At 38.0% G+C, this 19,009-nt stretch overlaps 1 protein-coding gene across 1 annotated transcript in view; it reads left to right on the top strand.

Annotated features, from left to right (window-relative positions):
* The window catches only part of LOC124610430 (carnitine O-palmitoyltransferase 1, liver isoform-like), a 202,861-nt gene that overhangs the window by 157,382 nt on the left and 26,470 nt on the right, over nucleotides 1–19,009 (top strand). Inside the window, exons 10-11 of the mRNA XM_047140158.1 lie at nucleotides 5,982–6,007; nucleotides 18,271–18,342. Of these exons, the coding sequence (XP_046996114.1) occupies nucleotides 5,982–6,007; nucleotides 18,271–18,342 (98 nt within the window). The remainder of the gene's footprint in view (nucleotides 1–5,981; nucleotides 6,008–18,270; nucleotides 18,343–19,009) is intronic.

Genomic DNA, 19,009 nt, shown 5'->3' on the forward strand with positions numbered 1-19,009 from the left:
TCCATACATATCCTGGTACTTTCATGCTTGGCTCTTGTGTAATGCGTCTGGATAGGAACTTGTGATGGCGGGACACCCACTGTGCCCTATGGTCCTTTGAGGCAGAAATACTTAAGTTGTCCACCCTGTGACTGGTGTGTGTTGTTGGATGACCCTTTACACTGGCCATAGTGTGACCATTGGCAGAACGTATCAGACAAGCATTCTGTAAATCCACAGTCAAAGCACCCTTTGTAAGGAAATCTGTCCCCAAAACAGGTTAAGTCATCTCAGTTAATACAAATGTCCACTTTCAGTGATCAGTGGGACCAATGTCAAACACCAAAGTCTTGTGACAGCACATGCGTGTGACAGCTTTGTTGACTGCCATTAATGTGGCTGTACTGGTTTTTTTGGCATCAGGGTAGTAGATGGCTGGCAGTGTGCTGCAGTCTGATCCTGTGTTAATTAAAAACGCTAAGCCTGAAGAATGGCCTGTCATGAACAGCCTCTGTGATGTAATGGAATGTAGTCACACTGGAGGTGACAGCATTGGAGTTGTACCACAGTTGTCGGTGTGGTGAGTAGCTCTACATGGCATGTGTATCATAGGGCAATGATGGTTCTTCTGTGGTAGGTGCTGTGGATAGATGTCACAATCTGTTGTGCCTAAACCAGAACATGTTTGGTGTTTGAGTGTGACATGGTTTCATGCATTTCATAGCCTTGTGAACAAAACAACTGTGAAACCAGCAATTATCTGTCTGAGGCATATCATAACTACAAGATTAGCATGGAAGGGTGTGGTATACACATGTGGTCTCTGCAGAAGTGATCCATAGTTGCAGTGTCTCTGCTTAGTTAGCTTCTCGATGGTGGTATGGGAGAGTTCAGATGGATGTCTTTGGGTGTGCTTGACAGTTATCAGGCAGAGGTGGCATAGCAGCAAAGTGTTGATTCATTGGACTGGCCTGGAATGGATTAGCTGCCATCAGTAGTAATGAAAGTAGAAGCAGAATTGTCACCATTGGATACCAAAATGTAGCAGGTCTGAGGTAGCTGTGAGAAAACTGGAGCGAAACATGAGAAGCTCTTGCTTGTCAGGATGGGTTTGAGTCTAGTTATGGGTGTGATTGGATCCATAGATGGTTTGGGAGTCAGGGGAGATGTGTGGGAAATCTGCTTATAGTAGGTCTTTGTTAACTTATTCAGCTTAGGCAGTCTTCCAAGTGTACTCTAATTTCTGGTGCAGCCCAGAGTTCCCTCATAATATTTTGGCTTTGTTGCTGCAGGCAATGATGTACAGGCATTGCACTGATGTCTCTGGTATGTGAGGCATACTCACACAGTAGGATGGGGCCACACTGCAGTCACGGCAGCCACCACATCTTCTCTACTACAGAAGGTAGCGTTGTTCCACCTGGTGTTAAAGTCTCGACCTATACTGAAGAACAGGGATGGGCAGCTCACAAAATGTTGGCTGCCCAAGGTGGTCAGACAGGTGGTGGTCATTGGTTTGCAACCCGGCAGCAGCAGAGTTATGGTGATGGATTTGGCTGATGCAGACTAGGTGTCACATAATGTCCAGCTGGCCAAACAATGATGAGCTGGTTTGGCCATAGTTAAATACTGGTTCTCCCTGCTGATTCTTGCTGTGTACATTGATTAGTATGCCATGTCAAATCATCTGGAACATGATGTAATTAGGTTTCAACATTCTTATGGTCTGTGTCATACATCAGAGGTAAGCGTACTCTGTCATCACAGAAGTGCTGTGAACCCCTGACCATGCAGTCCCCTTACTAGTTGCGGCCAACTTAGTGGTGACCTGATTTTATCGTGGTGATCCTCTGCTGGTTCCAAGTCTCATTTATAACTTTTCCCCTTTATAGTAGAAACCAGGATTGTTGTGGTGGCAACTGTGGCATGCATGTTGAACACAGTGTGCACTCTTTTGGCAACTTGGAGCAGCTTGTATAATTGCTGTCCTCTGGGAGAAATTAAGGTTAGCTGAACACATGGTAGCAATTGTAGTTGCCAGATGTGTAGCAGCAAAGTGTCTGAAAGAAAACTAGTATAAGTCATTCTGTGAAAATGTCTCCTGAATTCAGCTGGTGTTTTGTGAGCATTTGATCTATGGGTCTCATATTTGCAAACAGGATGCAGGAGGACTGCGAAAGCCAATGGATGGAAAGTCTGTTGTTCTTGTGGGGCTGGCATAGTGGAGGGACTGGGAGCACACTCACATTGGACTTAATGTCAATAGACACTGCTGTGTGTGGCAATGTGAATCATCATTCTATGAGTGCATCACTGTAACTGATGGCACAACTGGTGTGGGTGTCACTATGATGTTTTGAGTTGGATCAGCATGTGGTGCAGAATCCAGTGGCTGAAATACAGTAGATTTATTTATTTATTTAGTCCTTATAATTCTACATGTATAGAGTATGTACAAGGATACTGGACATGGTTAAGTCTTTACAACATAAAATACAGTTTGTATTGCATTCCTAGGTACTAGATATTTAAGCAATTTAGCAAAGAATAATATATACAATAAACATTAGACAGGTAATATGGTTAGGCAGATTATTGTAAATTTTTACAACAATATGTAGAGTGTCTTTTTGGCATAACGGTGTTCTCACCTGATTCATATGAATATCAGATTTTTGTCTTGTATTGTATGCATGTACATCTTCATTTTTTAGTAAGATATCTGGGTGTTTATAAATATATTGTTTTATGAAAACTAATGTTTCAAAATAAAAATGCAAAGAAGAGGAAGAATTGACATTTTTTTGGAATATGGGTCTTTTTGGAATATGGGTCTTTTTGGAATATGGGTCTGCATGATTTCCTATTTTTTACCCCTTAAATAATTCTTAATATTCTCTTTTGTATCCTGAAAAGTTTAATATGTGTTGTTGCATTGCCTCAGGAGATTATGCCACATTTAATTACAGAATGCACATAGGAGTATTATACATTTGACAGGTTGTCTTTGCTGCAACAGCTTTTTAAGATCTTCATCATGTAGCAGGTTTTGTTTAGTTTTCTTTGCAGTTATTCAATGTGTACCTCCCATTTGGTGTTGTTGTGGAGCCAGAGTCCCAGCAATTTTGTGCTGTCAATACTTTCCAATTACTCTGTCTCTTAGTTCTATTTGTATATTCGAGTGGTGCCTTCCTTTTAGATTGTAGAAGTTCAGTGCTGCTGTCTTTTCTTTGTTTATAATCACCTCGTTATAGCTGAACCACCATTCATTGTTAGGATAGCAGAGTCTTTTAGTTTTACTTCTGTTTTTCCACTAATAAGGAAGCTTGTATCATCTGGACCTTGGAGGGTAGTTTCGCAGTACTTGTAGTATATAACGTAATTGACATAGAGGAGAAAGAGAATCGATCCTAATACTGATCCTTGAGGGACTCCGTACTTCACATTTTCATATCCTGAATAGTAGTAGCTGATTTTGTTGTGGTCAGTATATTGCACTCCAACCACCTGTTTGCATTCACATAGGTATGCCCTAAGCCACTCATTGGTATACCTCTAATTCCTCGTTAGTCAAGCTTCTGCAGTAGGGCAATATGGTTAACGATGTCAAAAGCTTTGGATAACAACAAAGTCACTCTCATTCAGTTTAGGATAGAGTTCATTAAGAAATTCAAATATTGCACTATCAGTTGAAGAGCCTTTCCTGAAACCATGCTGTGAGGGGGAGAGAATTTTATGTTTATTTCAGAAATCAGACTATCTCTTATAAAAAAAAAAAATTTCTAAAATTTTTGAAAATACAGGCAGTAGTACTATTGGCCTATAATTTGAAACGTCTTCTAGATCTTTTGAGCAGTGGTTTCAGTTTTACTATTTTTAAGCATTCCAGTGAGTTGTTGCACAAGTATGTCAAGGTTTCAGCTAAGACAGCATTTTTTAATAATCATGTATGTATTCCATCAGTTCCATATGGGTGCCCTGTTACCAAGGTTTTTATAACTGATAAAATTTCTTCTATACTTGTGGGTGAAAGGAACAATAATATAGACACATTTCTTGTGCTGTTGATGATGGAGGTGATATTTTGTTGTGCTCATCCAGTCCACTCACTAACTGTTCATTTATGTTTGGAAAATACCTTTTGAATGTCTCTGCAATTTTTATTGGTCAAGAAATCATTAGTCCTTCATAACATAAAGTTATATTCTTATATTGTTTTGTTTCACTTACTGTTTGATTTTTGATAACTTCCCATATAGCTTTGGATTCGTTTTTTTGAATTTTCAATGTATTTGTTATTTGCCATTTATTTAGCTTTCCTTGTGACATTTTTGAAGATCCTCTTGCAATATTTCAGGTATAAATGAAATTCATGAGGCATGTTCTGCGTCTTTGCTATATTGTGTAATCTTCTCTTCTCTGCACGAGAGATTCTAATACCTGTTGTAATCCATTTGTTCTTTTTGAAGTTAAGTTGGCATTTTTGTTTTTTTAATGGAAATGCAGCTTCAAAGTAGGACATAAAGATTTCCATGGATTTTTCAAACTTTTTGTTGGTATTTTCACAAGCATACACTTCATACCAGGTTTCTTCACTTAATCTCTGTATGGGCGTTGGAGAAGCTCAAGCTTGTGTTTAATGGCCTGAATGATGTCTGCGATGGCGTGCAGTAGGTTACTCACAGCCGTCATGACTATAACGTATCTCTGTGAATCATGGCAGATAACCTACCTACAAGAACACAATTTCTTCTTCCTGGTCACCAGTTATGTAGGAACACTGCTGTCTATGTATAAAACTCATACAGGAATAATCATTATGATAATGTTCATTTTATTAGTCAATATCACCATGTAGTAGTAGTCGTAGTAGTAGTAGTAGTAGTAGTAGTTTATTCATCCAGAGACAATGTACATTGCATGGATTTCATCAAAAATACATGCAAAAATATATGCATGCTTAGCAGAAGAGGAAGCTCTAAGAACATGAGAAGTTAAAGAAAAACTACATGACACTCATCAATTACTCAATTATGTCACTCCCACAAGTACATTATAGGAGGATTTGGGTGATAATGGTGCAGAATGGTGAATGTAACTTAGGACAAGATTGCAACAGGGATGGAATTTACTGTTTTAATAAGTAAGCATTTTACATAATGGTCCAATATGAACCCAATGAAGAATATAAAACATATACTTCTTTTCTTACTCTTTTCCTTTTCTACTAAAGAAGTATGACGAACACACAAAAGACATTGCAGCTATTATTTACTACTTGGAAGTTCATTCTGGGAAACTATTCAGTTGCTGATTATAATGGAGAGCTACATCAAACCAGTCTTTGGGCTGAGAATGACAATTGCAGCAACAATGACAGTGTTCAGTTACTAGATGTATATTACTTATGTTCATTTGTAAAACTTTCTTTCGAATGGTATGAGGTTAAACAATCCTAAACTAGAAAAGGGAATTGAGAAACATGTGGATATCATATTCACTAAATGGAGAGGAAAGAAATATTCATAAGCAAATTGCTTTCTATACAAAAATTCACATCCAAGTAAAGCTCACATATCACTAGGATACACTACATTGAATTAAAGCAATCTGATGTTATATTGGTTAGAAGAATCAGATTTTCCTTCCACTTAAATAAAATTTCATCTTTCTTCATCACATTCAAAAAATTTGCATCTATTTTTCCTTAATTTTGGGTAGTTGTAAGACATATTATTTTTCTTTGCAAATATCATGAACATAATTCTTAAATTTCACAATGAAAGTCAAGAACATTTTTTTCTGAACATTAACTATTTTAAAGTGTTTGATAACACTTTTTAAGATTTATTTTAGAACCCTCATCCAGGTTTAAAATGTTTGTATATACTGTTTCAATTGTAAATGTTCGTGAATGTACGAGATATTGCATATTGATCACTTACAAATAAAGTTAAGAGATTCATCTTAAAAAATGACATTTTTCTTCTTCTTCTCTCTAGATGGGCTTTAATGCTGAACATAGTGGGTGAGTAAAACTATACACATAATCTTTTGTCTATATCTTTAGTGTCAGGTATTTGGAATTGCTTGTGGCTTGCATTCATGATTTGGAATTGGAAGAATGGCTAACTGAAACCAAATCTGATTACTTCAACACCATATTTTATATAAGGCAGTAATAGGTGACAATGTATGGAAAAGGATAGATTCCTACCCACTAAAAGATAACACACTGAGTTGCAGTCAGGCACAACAAAAAGGCTTTTACATATTTAGCTTTCGGCCAAAGCCTTATTCAGTAAGGAAAACACACTCACATTCACTCACATACGCAAACACACTTCACGCACACCTCACACACACACACACACACACACACACACACACACACACACATGACCACTATTTCCGGCAGCTTGGACCAGAATTCTGGGACTTTGTTCACTTTTAATGATTTCAGATGCTTTTCAACACCACTGACACTGATAACCCTCATCTTTTCAGTGGTATGAGAATTAAATTGGGGCAAAACTGCTGGGTTTTCCTTTGTAAAGGAACATTTGTGAACAAAGTTGAGCATTTATGCTTTTGCTTTGCTGCCCTCAATTTCAGCTCCTGTCTCATCTGTGAGTGACTGGTCACTAACTTTGGTGTCACTAACAGCCTTTACATATGATCATAATTTCTTTGGGTTTTGTGAAAAATCTTTCAACAATATTCTGCTGTGATAGTCACTGAAAGCTTAGAAAATTACTTTTCGGACAGCCAAATGAGTTTCATTCAATATCTCTCTACCTATAGTTCTCTAGTTTGTTTTTCATCTGTTGTGCAGTAGTCTCTGTTTATTTAGGAGTTTTTTTAAACTGTTTCTGAAATCTCGTTATTTATTTGAGAATATTTTTTTGAAATCTTATTATCAGTTTGGCAAAAGTCTTCAGACGTTTCACTTCTTAGTCTATGTTCTGTTTCTGACATCAATTTTCTCATTTCTTTGAGCTTTTGCTCTGGCATGCTATCCTTCTGTTACAAAAAAGCTGCCCATACCTCGACTTAGTCCTGAACAATAAATCAAAAAATAAATGTATTATATAAGTGTGTGGTACTTACTTTTTCACATGTAAATAGACGCACACAATCCTGTCTTCAAAATAGGTAACCCTGGTCTCAGTGTTGTCAACATTTTTGAAAACATCCTTCATGATTTGATCAACTCATATATTCCTAAATTATTTTACAAAAAATAGTAAAATCCATTATTTTCTCCAAAAAATGTGTGGTCATGGCACCAGTTGTGACCTTTCTTTGAAGTCTTGGTGGTAGAATTTAGATATGCTATCACACCTGATGTGAGTTCGGCACTACAGACTCCTTTTTCACCCAAGAAAACAAGGTTGTGTTAGGTGCTTAGCTTGGGTGTTGATGATGTTGTTGAAGTTGGAACTGTGTAGGTTTTTCCTTATTTTATTTTATTTCTTCATTGGCTTTTGGTATGTGCCCATACCACCATCTCAATAGTGAAATGGCAGTTGTGATGATATGAACATGAGGACAACACAACACCCAGTTCCTGAGAGGAGAAAATCTCTGGCCTGGCCAGGAATCAAACATGGGCTCCTTCGGTTAGCAGTCCACTGCACTGACTACTTGGCCACTGAGGTGGATGAAACTGCATAGTTAGTATCTCCAGATTTGTAGTCACAGCTTTACGGAAATTTGCATAATGGATTTTGTGATCTTAATTGCACCTCATTAAGAAAAGTGTGCTAGTTTCACTAGACTTCAAGGTTTATTTGTTGCTGCGACTGCTTGTCCTTTCATGTATAAAACACATTAAAGTTTCAACATGGGTGTTAACACTATATGCCATTTTAACATATATAGAAATTACAAATCACATCTTTCTCATAAGCAACCTGATGAGGGACTCCTTTCTCCATTTTTAGATTCCAAACATGGCACATCTCTTCAAAGCCAACACAATATTTTCATACTGAGTGATTCAGGAGGAATGTCACATAGTTTTTGAGGTGATTCTGCATGTAAAAATAAACTGAGAAAGTCCTATGAACATGTGTCTGATCGTTGATCATTATGGAACTGGAGCAGTTTGAAGGCTACACACATCCATGAATGAATATGAAGAAAAATATGAATTTTACTTACCAAAATTCTGTGCAGGCAGTGTGATAGGTAAAATACTGGTGGGATAGATGACTGATCCACCCTATAAGATGTGTGGGTGTTCTCCAACAGATGGCAGCACTGCATCGTTGCACTGAGTCAATAGCAGGAAATGTACCTATTGTGCAATCATGGGGTGGATGAATGAACAGTTGTGACACCTTGTGCATGTCATGCTTGAGTGTTGTTTAATTGAGCAAGACCAATGTGTAATGGCAGTGCCCATGTGGCTGTGACAGAATACCAGAGACATATCCATTATGTGAATCTGGAACAGTACTCAATGTTCATGTACAATCAGAACCAAGGCCATCCAATGAGATGAGGAAAGAAAGACATTATTGCAATGATACAACGGGAGTCCCACCACCATGGCACATTGTTCATCAGCTCGGTAGTCCACAAATGCAGGTGTGGCTTATGTTACATTCCAATGGTTTGTACCCATTCCATGTGCAGCCTGTGGAACATCTACATTCACACATGATGGTATCACAAACATCCGAAATTCTCATGCATGTGTGATGGAGAATCCATAAGACACTAGGGAATCAAAATACCAAGTTAGGTTCTTGGTGAACATCTGGTATGGTATGATTGATGACCTTGTGACAGGGCCCATGTTGCTGCCACAGCACATGAAAACCACAGCATACACACATTTTCTGATACAAGACCTACCTGCACTTTAGAAAGTCATGACATTAGAGCAACGGCAGCAAATGTACCTGCAACATGATGGGTCACCGATTCACTGGACCAGAGAAGTATCCCTGTATCTGAATAACACAATTCGTCAACATGGATTGGCTGTGGTGGACCCATTAACTGGAATGCCAGACCACCTGACCTAATCCTACCAGACTTCTGTTTATGGGGGCTGGTTAAAGGGGTAGGTGTACAAACAAAGGTGTACACATGAAGAACTTGTCACAAATGCTGTTGCCTGCACTAAAACCCACCAAGATGACGTTCGATGAGGAACAGAGCACACCCTCCAATGCATTGAGATGGGTGGGGGACTTTTTGACCCTCTTGTGGGATGGATCAGTCACCTGTCCCACCATTATTCTGTTCATCACAGTGCCTACACATCATTTTGGTAAGTAATAGTCACACTTGTCTTCATAATGATTAATGGATGTTTACAGTCTTCAACCTGCTCCTGTTCCATAATGATCAAAAATCAGACATGTGTTCATAGGACTTTTTTGGTTTGTTTCCAACATGTCAAATCACCTCAAAAATTATGTCCTCCTGAATCACCCTGTATGTACATTTATAAGCAAGTCACTGATAACTACTCAAATTTAGGTTAAATATTAAATAGATGTTGGTAATTGTAATATAATATCTCCATTTCTTCACAGTGGTCACAATCTGTAGAAATACAATTCAGCATTTCCATTTTCAGCAGAGCCAGGATAGGTTGTGTTGTTGGTGGTTCTTATGGATACACATAGAAACAAAATTACAGTTTAATGTTGTCTGTTTTCTGAACATGACTTTTTAAGTCTTAAATATTGTTTTGGTGTACAAAAATGGAAACATGACATTAGTAACAGTATTTTTGTAAATTAAGCAATTTGAGAAGGAATTTATGTAATTAATTCTTGAATTTTATCCTAACTCAACAGTTTTGACATTATCTAAACTGTATTTTGTTTACTCTGGTCTTTGCACTTTTCACTATGATATAAGTTATTGAAAGGTAATAACTTCCTGGCAGGAACTACTTAGGAGGGATGTCATCACCAAAAGAAACAAAACTGGCATTCTATGGGTCAGAGTATGAAATGTTAGTAGAGTCCTTAATTCGGCAGGTAGGTTAGAAAAGTTAAAAAGGGAAGGGATAACTTGAAGTTATATATAGTTGGAATTAGTTAAGTTCAGTGGCTGGAGGAACAGGACTTATCGTCAGGTGAATACAAGGTTACAAATACAACATCATATAGGAGTAGTGCAGGAGTAGGTTTAATAATGAATAAGAAAATAGGCATATGCCTAAGCTACTATGAACAACATAGTGAATGCATTGTTGTAGGCAATATAGACACTAAGCCCACATGCACCACAGTAGTACAAGTTTATATGCCAACTATGTCCACAGATGATGAGGAGGCTGAAGAAATATATGATGAGATAAAAGAAATTATTCAGATATTTAAGGAAGACAAAATTTATTTATGATGGGGAATGTAGGATAATAGGAGATGGAAGAGAAGAAAAACTAGTAGATGAATATAGACTAGTGGAAAGGAATGGAAGAGGAAGCCACCTGGTACAATTTTGAACAGAGCATAATTTAATCAATGCTAACACTTGATTTATGAATTGTGAAAGAAGGTTGTATATGTAGAAGAGACCTGGAACACTGGAGACTTCAGATTTATTATATAATGGCAAGACAGAGATTTTGGAACAAGATTTTAAACTGTAAGACATTTCCAAGGGCAGATATGGACTCTGACTGCAATTTATTGTTTATGAACTATAGATTAAAAGTAAAGAAATTGCAGAAAGGTAGGAAATTAGTTGGATGGGATATGGACAAGTTGAAAGAACCAGAGGTTGTTGAGTTTCAGAGGGAGAATTAGGCAGTGATTGTCTAGAACAGGGGAAAGGAATACTATAGAAGATGAATGGGTGGATTTGAGAAATGAAATAGTGAAGGCAACAGTAGGTACAAAGACAAGGCCTAGTAGAAATCCTAGAATATCACAGAAGATATTGAATTTAACTGCTGAAAGGATAATATGTAAAAATGTAACAGATAAGCAGACAAAAGAGAATACAAATGTCAAATGAGACTGACAGGAAGTGAAAAATAGCTAAGCAGGAATGGCTAGATGACAAATCTAGGGATTTATAAGCATATTTCGCTAGTGGAAAGATAGATACTGCCTACAGAAAAATTAAAGAGGCCTTCAGTTGTATGAATATAAAGAGCTCAGCTTGAAAACCAGTACTTAGCAAAAATAGAAAAGCAGAAAGTTGGAAGGGATATTTATAAGGTAGATGAACTTGAAGGCAAGAGGGAAGAGGACATAGATGAAGATGAGTGGGAGATATGATACTGTGAGAAGAATTTCACAGAGCAGTGAAAGACGTAAGTCAAAACAAAGTCCCTGGAGTTGATGTTGTTCCCTCAGGGCTACTGGTATCTGAGGGAGAACCAGCCACAACAGAAGTGCTTCACCTGGTGTGCAAGATGTATGAGACAGACAAAATACTCTCAGCTTCCAGAATAATGTAATAATTTCAATTCCAAAGAAAGCAGATGCCGACAGATGCAAATATTACCAAAATATCAGTTTAATAAGTCATCATTGCAAAATATTGACATTAATTATTTACTGAATGGAAAAACTGGTAGAAACTGACCTCAGAAAAAATCATTTTGCTGTCTGGAGATATGTAGACACCTATGAGGCAATACTGACCCAATGACTTCTATTAGAAGACAGATTAAAGAAAGGCAAGCCCACATTTATAGCATTTGTACACTTAGTGAAAGCTTTTGACAATGCCAGCTGGAATTCACTATTTGAAATTCTGAAGGTAGCAGTGGTAAAATAAAGAGAGTGAAAGATTATATACAATTTGTACAGAAACCATACAGCAGTTATAACAGTCGAGTGGCATGAAAGAGAAGCAGTGGTTCAGAAGGGAGTGAGACAGGGTTTTAACCTATGCCCGATATTATTCAATCTGTACATTCAGCATGCTGTAAAAGAAATAAAAGGAAAATTTGAAGCAGGAATTAAAGTTTAAGGAGAAGAAATAAAAACTTTGTGGTTTGTTGGTGACATTGTAATTCTATCAGAGACAGCAAAGGACTTGGAAGAGCAGTTGAATGAAATGGACGGCTTCTTGAAAGGAGAATATGAAATTAACAACAACAAAAATAAAACAAAGATAATGGAGTGTAGTCAAATTAAGTCAGGTGATGCTAATGGAAATAGATTAGCAAACAATACACTAAAAGTAGTATATGAGTTTTGTTGTTTGGGAAGCAAAAGAACTGATGATGCCCAAACTAGAGAGAATATAAAATGCAGACAGGCAATGGTAACAGAAGCATTTGTGAAGAAGAGAAATTTGTTAACATTGGGTATAGATTTAAGTGCTAGGAAGTCTTTTCTGATGGTATTTGTCTGGAGTGGAAACCTGTATGGACATGAAACAGTCTAGACAAGAAGAGACTAGAGAGTTTTGAAATGTGGTGCTATTGAATAATGCTGAAGATTAGATGGATAGGCCACGTAACTAATGAGGAGGAACTGAGTAGAACTGGGGAGACAAGAAATCTCCAGCATTACTTGACTAAAAGAAGAGATCAATTGATAGGACACATTGTGAGATGTCAACGGATCACCACTTCAGTACCGCAGGAAAGTGTGGTGGGTAAAAATTATAGAGGGAGACCAAGAAAGAAGGATGCAGACTCCTGTAGTTATTCAGAGATGAAAAGGCTCACACAGGATACAGTAGCATGGAGAGCTGCATCAGACCAATCATGAGACTAAAGACCACAACAAAAATATGTTTTTAAAAATATGCAAGTTTTGGAGCTAAGTGTTTCATGAGATTATGTATGACCTAGTGTTCCTTAATAATTTGGTTGGCTTTTTAGTTTTTAATCTACATGTACATCTATATTTACATTTACACTCTCCCAAGTACTGTGAAGTGCATGGCAGAGAAAAGATGTGTCATTGTTGAAGATAATCAAATATTAGTCACAATTAAATTGATTCCAAAGTTATTGTGTATTGATATGTGTATGGTCCAAAAAAAGGTTGTAATTGCTGTTCATTAGAAACATTTCCCTCCTTTATTGGTTGCAGGAATATAAGTTGAACATTATTAAATTCTGTAATATTGATATCAAAGATCTATATATCTAACTATGGGTTTATTTCCCAATATTGAGAGTAGAAAACATTATTTTAGTGCCTGATCATTGCAACATAGTATTGTAGTATGCAGTACACAGAAAAACAATATTGTAGTCTCTGATACACAGTAAAGTAGTATTCTGGTATCTGAAACAACCTAAAACAGTATTGTAGTATCCACTACATGATTAATTTGTATCACTAGGCAGGGAGTTTTTATAAAGGCTGATTTTAAGGTTTCAAATGCTGCCTGGAAGGCCACTGTCCAAAGCAATCTGAGATGCCTGTGGTATGAATTTGGAGTAGTAATTTACTTTCCCTGAGAATACTTACAGTTTCTTTAGATTTGTTGGTGTGGATAAGTGAGTAATGACTTCACATCTTTTTGTGACAGTTCTAAGCTCCTACTGCTAAGAAAGGGGCTTAAGTATTCCACATGAGGTTGGGAGAATCATTGTTCACCCAAATTTCACTCTATAGTATTCTGCTGGAGCTTCAGGAGAAGCAGATGCAGGTTGTGTACATATTTAGTTTCTGTTTGGCATGTGACAGTTGTATCACCCAAGGAATTGCCACAACTGGAGTTGCTGAAGATAAGTTGTTTGAGGTAATGTTGGAAAATCGCTAGGCAGCTAGCAGTACTGAAATGCAATTGATAGTAGCAACACACACCAAATGTCGTGTTAACTACCACATATGAATGGGCTATTTGCCAAGTGAAAATGGGAAATACGCTTCAGCAAGATTGAGTTTGGAGAGGAAATGGCCACCTCTGAGTTAGGTCAGAAGGGCTTTTGGATCAGGAATTCTGTATTAATCAACCACAGGTTGAGCATTCGTAAGGATTTGTAGTAGCAGCAGAGGTGAAGTTGCTGTTAGGTTTCTTTATTATGATTGGAGGCATAGCCCCTTGACTGAATTTCACCAGTATCAGAATGTGTAGACACTTGAGATGATCATGTTCTTGTTTGAGGGGATAGTGGAAAGTGATTAGGGCAAGCATAGTAGCTGTTAGGCTAGTCACAGATATCAGCTTGATATGTGCTGTACACTTTTTGGCACAACCAAGTCTGACATCAAGGGGAGAATAATACTCATCACTCAGTCCACAACTCATGGTTTAGTGGTTAGCATTGCTGTCTCTAGATGATGGGGTTCGCAATTTGATATCCCAGCTGGGTAGGAGACTTTCTTCACTCAAGGGCTGGGTATTTGTGTTGTTCTAATAATTTCATCTCATCTCTTCATCACAGTCCTGAAAGTTGGACCGAGCGTGGTGGCGCAGTGGTTAGCACACTGGACTCGCATTCGGGAGGACGAAGGTTCAATCCTGCCTCCGGCCATCCTGATTTAGGTTTTCCGTGATTTCCCTAAATCGCTTCAGGCAAATGCCGGGATGGTTCCTTTGAAAGGGCATGGCCGATTTCCTTCCCCATCCTTCCCTAACACGAGCTTGCACTCCGTCTCTAATGACCTCGTTGTCGACGGGACGTTAAACACTAATATCCTCCTCCTGAAAGTTGCCAAAGTGGCATCAAATAGTTAGACTTGCACCAAGTGGCCAAACAACCCCAGATGAGTTTGTTGGCCAATAATGCCATATGATCATTTAGTTTTATTTATCACACAGTGCCTCTAAACTCTCCAAGGTAAAGAACTGTGAAAAATTATGTACTTTGTCAATGATCTGAAAGCTGAAGCTTTGAATGGCATCCAAGCCAAAAAAAAGTTCTGCACTTGGACAGAAGTGACAACTAAGAAGGAGAGATGGCATGAGAGCTTTTTGTACATTATGTCCAATTCACTGACATCCAGAAGCAGAATATTTTTCTCACTGTAAGAACAGGGCCACTGCACAAAAAGCTTGATTGGAGGTGCACCTAGTTTTCTGTGTGTAGGCTTATTGATTGAAGAGACAGTGGCACTCATATTGAGCTGATATTGAATAGGAGTTCTGTTAATGGGAAGCTGAAGGATTTATGGTCAGGTCTTTCTGTGATCATCTTGAAGGGATTAAACAACTTGTTGACGTGTTTACATGAGTTTGCTGATCATTGTAGTGGAAAGTGGGGCTGTGTGGGCCTCCAAGGTATGCTACAACAAACATCAGGTGTATTCAGAATGAGATTTTCACTCTGCAGCAGAGTGTGCGCTGATATGAAACTTTCTGGCAGATTAAAACTGTGTGCCGAACCGAGACTCAAGCTCAGGACCTTTGCCTTTTGCGGGCAAGTGCTCTACCTTCTGAGCTACCCAAGCATGACTCATGCCCCATCCTCATAGCTTTACTTCTGCCAGCCCCTCATCTCCTATGTTCCAAACTTCACAGGAGCTCTCCTGGAGAGTTGCCTGAGACTGCAGTCATGTGTGCAAGTTGTGTTTGCACTTGTATGTGTGTGTGTGTGTGTGTGTGTGTGTGTGTGTGTGTGTTTTGTCTATTTTTGACTATGGCTTTATTGGCCGAAAGCTTTATGTGTGACAGTCTTTTTATTGTGCCTATCTGCAACTGAACATCTCCTCTATACGGTGAGTATCAACTTTCCTTTTCATAATATTGTTACATTCCATCCTAGATTTTCCAATGTTGATATTAGAGTTTAAAATTGTTGGTAAAGATGCAACTTTCAATTTTAAGAATTTCTTGTAAAAATACCCATGTATCACTTGAATATTTAATGATAAACCTATTCTGACTGTAAGGGTCTCCCTGGATGCAAGACCAATGTCTTAACCACTGTTTCACCTTGCTTGGGTGTAGACACTGTTCTATAAATTGTTTGAGCTTTTATTCATTTGCATCATTGCTTCCTGGACATTTCAGTTCTCACAAATGTTAATTTATTTTAGACTATATGGTCTACCTATATGTCACATCCTTCCAGCCAGGAGGGAAGGGAAATCTCTGTCTGATCAGCTAATTTAAATAATGTGAATCTGCTTAAACCATGCAGCTATCCATTTGCATGACACTTCTCTTTTCTCATGTATTGTGTTAATATACGCATACACTATGTGATCAAAAGTACCCAGACACCCCCAAAAACATAAATTGTTCTGATTAGGTGCATTGTGCTGCCACCTACAACCAGGTGCTCCATATCAGCAACCTTAGTAGTCGATAGACATTGTGAGAGAGCAGAATGGAGTGCTCTGTGGAACTCATGGACTTTGAACATGATCAGGTGACTGTCACTTGTGTCATATGTCTGTAAGTGAGATTTCCACACTCCTAAACATCCCTAGGTCCACTGTTTCTGATGTGATAGTGGAGTGGAAACATGAGGGGATATACACAGCACAAAAGCATACAGGCCGACCTGATCTGTTGACTGGCAGAGACTGCTGACAGTTGAAGAGGGTTGTAATGTGTAATAGGCAGACATCTATCCAGACCATCACACAAGAATTCCAAACTGCATCAGGATCCACTGCAAGTACTATGACAGATAGGCGGGAGGTGAGAAAACTTGGATTTCATGGTAAAGTGGCTACTCATGAGCCACACATCATGCCAGTCAGTGCCAAACAATGCCTCACTTGGTGTAAGGAGTGTAAACATTGGACAATTGAACAATGGAAAAACATTGTGTGGAGTGATGAATCACGGTACACAATGTGGTGATCCGATGACAGGGGGTGAGTATGGCGAATGCCCGGTGAACATCATCTGCCGGCGTGTGTACTGCCAATAGTAAAATTTGAAGGCGGTGGTGTTACGGTGAGGTCACATTTTTCACGGAGGGGGCTTGCACCACTTGTTGTTTTGCATGGCAATATCACAGCATAGGCCTACACTGATGTTTTAAGCACCCTCTTGCTTCCTGCTGTTGAAGAGCAATGCAGAGATGGCAATTGCATCTTTCAACATGATTGAGCACCTGTTCATAATGCATGGCCTGTGGCGGATGGTTACACAACAATAACATCCCTGTAATGGACTGGCCTGCTTAGATTCCTGACCTGAATCCTAAAGAACACCTTTGGGATGTTTTGGAATGTCGATTTTGTGTCAGGCATCACCAACTGAAATCGATACCTCTCCTCAGTGCAGCACTCCATGAAGAATGGGCTGCCATTCCCCAAGAAACCTTCCAGCACCTCTTTGAACATATGCCTGCGAGAGTGGAAGCTGTCATCAAGGCTAAGGGTGGGTCAACACCATATTGAATTCTAGCATTACCAATGGAGGGCACCATGAACTTGTAAGTCATTTTCTGCCAGGTGTTTGGATACTTTTGATCACATAATGTACAGCACAGATCTCCTCAGTAGTGTGGCTCTAGCTTGAGCTCTCTCTGAGATGTCTAGAAGTGGAAACATGGTTGAGAGCTCTCTACTGGACGCACGTTGAAGGCCTATCTAAAGTGACAAAAGTAGACAGTGGCATTCAGTATACATGGCATTCCAGCTCTGCATTGAGAGTGGTCTCAGTATATTCATCAGATTAGAAAGCAACAAAAGTGTATTTCTTCCTTGGTGTAGAGTCGAAGGAATTGTTAGAGCCTTAATACGTGAATATGGTCTATAATATGAGTTGAAATATTTAAAATAGTTATCTGAACGCTAAGTAAATGTCTAAATGTTACTGTCACTAACCATCATTATTTAGAAGATTCAGAATATGTTTCAGATTGAAGAGTTTACTTTGTTGCTATCTCACGTATATTCTTCAAAATTTCCAGACTTTATTTTAACTAGGTGTATTTAAATATGTGTTGTAAGTTTGCTATTGTGCTCCATCGTTCTTGGGATATTATGGACTATATTTATGTTCATCATAATCTGAAGATTGCTAGAATGAATATGGTATTTCCTTCAATATTTCAACAGGTCAAGAACACTTTATGTCTTTTACTACTACTTTCATTATGCAATATGAAGGTATATTAAAATATTTCTGTATTTGCATATGTCTGTATTTGTTTTACTTGATTTTTCTCTGCAGATTAACACATAATGAAAATTCATGCCCAGGTTCTTTATGATCTTTTCCAATGATGATGGTTTGTACCTTCTCTTGTGACACTTTAAGGAATGATGTTGCACAAGAATCTCATATTTCCTCTTTAATGAATTAGTTTGATAAAAAATCTTACAATACTTCTAGATAAAAAATTACACTAATTGTATTTGGTGTGTATTTATACTTATACTTACCTTATTTATTATTGGAAAGTAATGAAAGTTAGTTTCATTGTTGTTTCAGAGCTGATGGAGCTGTCATGGCCCATACTTGGGAATATGTTTTACAAGATGAGTTGATACCAGATCACCAATGGTAAGAAATTTTTCAATGCATTGTTTTTTATTACAATATTTTTTAGTGAACCTATATGAAAATGGGAATAAGTATCTTTCTATTTGTGAATTTCATGCATGTCTGAGACTACATTTCCCTCTGTTACCAAACTGATTATTCCTTGATGCTTCAGCGTGTGTCCTATCACCCAATCCCTTCTTTTAACCATATTGTGTGCTTGCTATTCAAATAATCTTCAGCACTCTTCTCTAGAATAACTTTCAAAAGCTTTGTCTCTGTACCATTTGTCATCAATGTTTGACTCCCACAAAATGCTACATGCCATGTAAACACTTTTGGAAAATACTTATTAAATCTTAAATTTATATTCGATGTTAAGACATTTCTTTTCTTGAGAAAAAGTCCTATTGCCAGTCTGTATTCTCTTTACTTCTACCATTGTCAGTTATTTTGCTATCCAAATAGCAAAACTAACTACTGTCTTTATTGTCTGACTTCCTAAACTGATCCCTGTAACATTACTTGGCCTAATTTGACCACACTTATCACCCTCATTTTAATTTTATTTATGTTCATCTTATGACTTAATCTCAAGACAATACCTATTCAGTTCAAGAGGCCTGTCAGGTCTATGTCACTGGACTCTTTTGTGGTGGCTTATCTAAATAAAATCTTCTCAATTTTC

Source organism: Schistocerca americana, chromosome 1 (assembly GCF_021461395.2).
Source record: "Schistocerca americana isolate TAMUIC-IGC-003095 chromosome 1, iqSchAmer2.1, whole genome shotgun sequence".
NCBI lineage: Eukaryota > Metazoa > Arthropoda > Insecta > Orthoptera > Acrididae > Schistocerca > Schistocerca americana.